At 64.0% G+C, this 5,304-nt stretch overlaps 1 protein-coding gene across 1 annotated transcript in view; it reads right to left on the bottom strand.

Moving 5' to 3' along the window:
• The window catches only part of BEGAIN (brain-enriched guanylate kinase-associated), an 18,564-nt gene that overhangs the window by 8,680 nt on the left and 4,580 nt on the right, over nt 1-5,304 (bottom strand). The window contains exon 5 of the mRNA XM_010851423.1: nt 3,318-3,454. Within this exon, the coding sequence (XP_010849725.1) occupies nt 3,318-3,454 (137 nt within the window). The remainder of the gene's footprint in view (nt 1-3,317; nt 3,455-5,304) is intronic.

The raw sequence follows: 5,304 nt of genomic DNA, 5'->3' as shown, positions 1-5,304 counted from the left end.
CAGTAGTGCTACATCCTAGAGCAGGCCTCTCTTCCTCAACCAGGCTGTGTGCCCTCTGGGCCCGGGAGAGGAGGGGTCCCGTGTGAGGCCCCGTGCCCTGGCAGCGTCCACCACAGTGGCCAGCTAGCTGCACGGAGCACCAGAAACTCAGAAAATCCCGGGCCTGCTCATGTCTCCCTTCCTCCAGGAAGCCTTCCAGAGGCAAGCCTGGCTCATAGGCTCTACTTTCCCCCACAGACTGAGGGCTCCTCTGGGACCCCGGCCACTGAGTCCCCTTGCTCAGGGAAAAACAGGGGGCGGCTCCCCCCTGAGCCACATGCCACCCATTCATATGAGCTATCCTGGGGCATGAGGCGAGAGGGGCAGGTGTTACTGGCCACACCCTCCTGTCGGCTGCCACCCGGCTCCTAGAAAGCACCTAACCACGGCTGATAATGTGCTGACCCTCTGAAGCACCCTTCCCTGGGCTGGCTGAGCGCGCAGAGGGGGGCCGCGGGGGGCGGACTCACCTTCAGCAGTTGGGAGGGCTCGTTTCTGTAGGGAAGGGACAGCTGCACGGTGGGTGGGGGCACCAGGGGAGTTCTGCTGGCTGTTAGCCACGAGTGAGGCTAAGATTCAAGCTGCCGTTCGGTGCCCTGGGTGTGCGCTTTGCTCAGTCACCCCCTGAACTGTGCCCCGTCAGCCCCTGTGCTACAGTCACAACAAAGCCCAGAGCTCCATGGCGTCACGGGGTAGGCAGGGGCCCTGCTGTCACACAGCCCTGGCTGCCAGTCCCACCCCCCGCAATGCACTCGTGACTGTCCCCCTCTTGCCCTGACACACAAAGCCCTGGTTCCAGAGGGGTGCCCAGGTGTAGGGGCCCAAATGCCCATCGTTTGCTTGAAGAAGCACAGCCCCCCTCAGTGGACCATCTGGAGCCAAGGCCCCTTGGATGGTAACTTCTGGTGGGTTTTCCTGCGGGCAGGCAGGAGGCTTTCTCCAGCGCCCGGGGAAGAGTGATCATCAGCTTGCAGCCTGATCACACAAACCACACGTGTGACCACAGGCACACACCCAGCAAACCTCCCTTAAGCATTCCTGGACCCCTGCCCAGGTCTACATTTTTTCAAAATAAGTAAAAATAAAGAGTTGCCTATGTTTTGAGAACCTCAGAGAAGGGCGGGGTGGGTCCTCCCAAGAGTTGATCCCCAAGGAAGATGCCAAGTGACAAGCAAGCAGGGAGCCCAGTGGCAGAGTGCCCAGGGCTGCCCACACAGGCCCCGCCGCCTCCTCCAGGCAGCACACCTGACTGATTTCACTGCGAACTTCCTGCAGCTATTGATCCCAGGCTCCCCCTTGGCCCAAGCCTGTCTCTCCAATGGGCTGCCAGACCTCCTGAGGGCTCTCCTACGTCCACCCCAAGGGTTCCTGCAGCGCATGGGGTCAGGGCAGCAGCCCCTGCAATCAGCCAGCCTGCAGGGTTGTAGGTGCACCCACAGCCCTCGGTCACAGGGGGTCCACACCCCCCGGAAAGAGGTGCAAGCACCCACCTTCCACCTCTCAGAGCCAGCACCCTTCCCTCCCCGACCCTGGCCACCCACCCGCAGCCACAGCTGGGGCCCTGCCATCCCAGGACTGTTCATTCCTGTTACCCCGCCTTATCCCCACTATGGCACGTCCACCCTGCCCCCTTCCCTCCTCGCTTGCCCTGTGCCCCCCGTTTACCCTGCACCTCACAGCAATGGCAAACATGGCCCTTGGCCCTCAGAGCGTATCATCTCGAGGGGAGACAGTGAGCAAGGGAACAGGCTCCCCGAGAAGGCGAGTGGAGGAAGAAGCCCCGATGGGGTGGTGGGGTGGCTCCACGCAGAGCCAGGACCTGCCCCGGGGCAGTGTGACCCTCTGTTCACAAGGCAGCCGGCTCCATGGAGCGGCTCACCTCCACCTCCGTTCACCCACGGCCGCCGGATGCTCTTGCAGATGTGCCGGGCGGCTGTGTCCCCAGCAGCCCTCAAACGCTGCTCCCACCCTCCCTGAGCCCCTCACACCCACCCACACCTGAGCCCATCCAGCCCTGGGTGGGCAGCGCCCCCCGCCCCTGGCCCCTACCCTCTCCTGGTGCAGGTGCCCGGGCCCCGGGCCTGAACGCGCCTCCCTGGCCCCTCAGCTGCGCCCGCCTCACTGCCCGCCACCTTTCTCCAGCCCCACTGCTCAGGCTGACCCCAGGGCCCTGGTTTGTCCCTCACCCCTCTCTGCACACCTCGGGCCACACGTCCTCTGTGTCCAGCCCCACACGAACCCCTCCCAGGCCTCCATCTGGAGGCCCCACCTCTCTCTAGGGTTCCACGCTCACCCCAAATCCAGCCGCCCACCAGCCACTCTTCCCAGAGGCCCACATGCACCCCTCACCCAGCACGCCCGATGCTAACCCCTCTCTGCCTCCTGTGCTGCCCATCAGTCTCCAGTCAGACCCCGAGAGGCCGTGGTGATCCCTCTTGCTTGTGGTCACCCTCCACAGCCCGTCACCAAAGTCCTGCCAATCCACTACTCAAGAGCTTTGGACACGTCCCCGCCCTTCCTGGTCCAGGGAGGGCCCTGGGCTGGGCACTCCCGGGGTCTTTGGTCACCTGGGTGGTACCACCATCCTGGGGCATTTACCCGAGACCTGCCTGACCTCAGTCTCAGTCTCTGCGTCTGTAAAATGGGGACGTGTGCACTCGCACCCGGGAGTGCCCACTCTCGGGGAGCAGGGCTGTCCCTGTGGTCCCTGCACCCCTGTGATCAGAACCACCAGGAGATGATGCCGGGGGCAGGCACTGTGGCCTCTGCCTCCCCCGGGTGTGGAGGTGGCTCAGGGAGCCCTGGAGTCTAGAAACAGCCCGGTAACAGGTGCACAGGGTGGGCATGGAAACCCCTTGTGGCCGCCCTCAAATCAGGGGCACCCTCCCAAGTGGTGGGGGGCTTGGGAAGCCCTACTGGAACTGCGATCTGGTGTGTGTGGGTGTTTCATGGTGCCCTTCTTGCCCGTGAGAAGTCCCTGGAAGGCTTTCCCAGCTCACAGGAGAGAAAGATGAGCTGCTTGGCACAGAGTGGGGCCTGGAGGGACCCTGCCAGCCTCCCACCAGGGGCCCCTCTGGCCTCAGCAGAGGCCCGAGCCCACGGACCGAGCCCTGGGCTGGGCTTGGGGGGCACCGGGGCCTGGCCTCCGAGACAGGATGGCCGGGAAGCAGGGCTGAGGGCGCTGGGCCTCTTCTTGGTGTAGGGGGGAGCTGATGCCGACGCCGGATGGATGTCTGGGGACAGAGGCTGAGGAAGTGGGGAGACAACAGGTGTATTACCTGTCCCAGAGCGAGGGCGAGGACCTGGCCCGTCGACCCTGCAGGTTGCGGGACTGCCCGAGGCACGAGGGCACCCAGGCGCTGCGCAGCCTGTGGGTGAAGAGGACAGAGCTGCTCAGAACGGGGACTGGGGGGCACGCCGGCCCGCCAGGGGCACGCAGTCACAGAGACGTGGGGGGTCGTCCCCCCGCCGGCAGGAGAGCTTCTTTGCTGTCACCAACACAGCAGCGGGTGCTTGTGCATGTGCCAGGGTGTAGGCACCTGCCAGCCCTGGTTGCCTGGATGCATTGCTGGCCCCGTGTCCACCAGCAGCGGGGTCCCCACCCCCAGGCCTGCACCCCCATTGCAGCCTCAGAGGGGAGTCCCGGGGGGCAGGCTCCACCCAGCTCCAGATTCCGGTCCAGCTGTTGCTTCTTCCTAGTGGGACCCATTGGTCAGAGACCCTGAGAAGCGAGGAGGATGGCGGGAGGGTGACCCCCTGACCCTGCTGGGAGGTGGTGATTGGCAGATCTGTGTGCACATGAGTGGAGTATTCTGGAGGCCGTGGGGGACCAAGTGGATGTTAGCGGTTCAAGACAGGGCCCTCCTGGGACCCCTTCTCGCCAACCCTGCCCGTGGCCTGTCCGGGCCAGGCGGGGGGTGGGATGCAGGGTGGAGGAAGACCCAGCCCAGCCCCATGGCACCGCCCTGCTGCGGGGCAAGGGGATGCCCTGGGCCTGAGTCCACCGGGTCATGCCCTTGCCACGGTCTCTCCAGGGAGGCCGTGCCGGCCCCCCGAGCCAAAGCGGAACTCTGATGGGAAGATGATACCCCGGACGTTGGGCGTCCAAACAAGGCTTGGAGACGTGGGCAAGCGTGTGTGTGAAAGAGCCGTGGAACTGGTTGACAAAATGATCTCACACAGACGGCCACTCGAGGTGAGGGAAGGGGAGAAGGCCGGTGTCGCTTGGGCCAGGTGGTGGGGTTCGGGGCGGGTGCGACGTTTCCCTTTACACTCTGCTGGATTTATCATATTTCCTACAGTGAGGATGAAAACTTTTTAAAAAGTTTACGAAGGACCACATTTGGCTGCTCCCCCTCAGAAAGATTTCCAGTGTTGATCTGACAAGGGGTGGGTGCGGGTGCCGCGGAAGCTCTGGGCTCTGATCTCCACTTCTGTGACCCTCTGTGAAACGGGCTGCCCTTGGCCCTGGTTTTCTGCAGGCCCGACTGGGGGTGGGCAGGCTCTCCAGTTCAAAACTGGACTCTGGGATTCCAGGCCCGGGGTCCACTCTCGGGTAATGACCCCAGAGCTGTCGAGTGAACAGACAGTGGGGGCAGGACGGGCCGGTTCTGCTCTCGTGGGAGCGGCCAGAGACCCAGTCTCCCCTCAGTGGCTTGACCGAGGTCAGCGATTCCTGGGGGAGTCCCCTGCCTAGCCCTCACCCTCCAGTCCCCATCCCAGAAGGCCCTTCCGCAGGGAGACCCCTGGCAGGTGAGGTCTCATGGGAGTAGAAGGGAGACTGGGAGACTGGGGCCCAGGGGAGGGGGACGGGGGGCTTGCCTGGAAACACAGGGAATGGAGGGTGTTGCTGTGACCTGACCCAGACCTTGCCTCTGGTCACACGCAGGGCATCTATGTCCCTGACAACTGCTCTCGTTCTGACCCTGATTCTCACTACCTCCAGCCTCTGCAATGTGGGGCACCTCTTGCTAGAGATTAGACTGGTGCCCAGAGAGGTTAAGCAAGTCTCCCCAGATCACATAGCAAGTCCAGGGCGAAGATGAGATTCCACCCCCACCCCCCGACACCTGTGATGCTTGTGCCAGGTACAGGGTGGGAAGGATACAGGTGCCATGGGGACCCAGGGAGCCGGGGGGCCTCCTTCCCTGCGCTGTGGAGGGGAGCGGTGCTCCCTGGTAGGCGGTGAATGGGGCAGGGCGGGGCTGAACGAATGTCCGCTCTCTCGCTGGATGCTGGGTACACGGAGCCAGGAGCGGCCGGTCC

This window comes from Bison bison, unplaced genomic scaffold, assembly GCF_000754665.1.
Source record: "Bison bison bison isolate TAMUID 2011002044 unplaced genomic scaffold, Bison_UMD1.0 scf7180017864302, whole genome shotgun sequence".
Classification (NCBI taxonomy): domain Eukaryota; kingdom Metazoa; phylum Chordata; class Mammalia; order Artiodactyla; family Bovidae; genus Bison; species Bison bison.
This window is presented reverse-complemented; position numbering and strand designations above follow the sequence as displayed.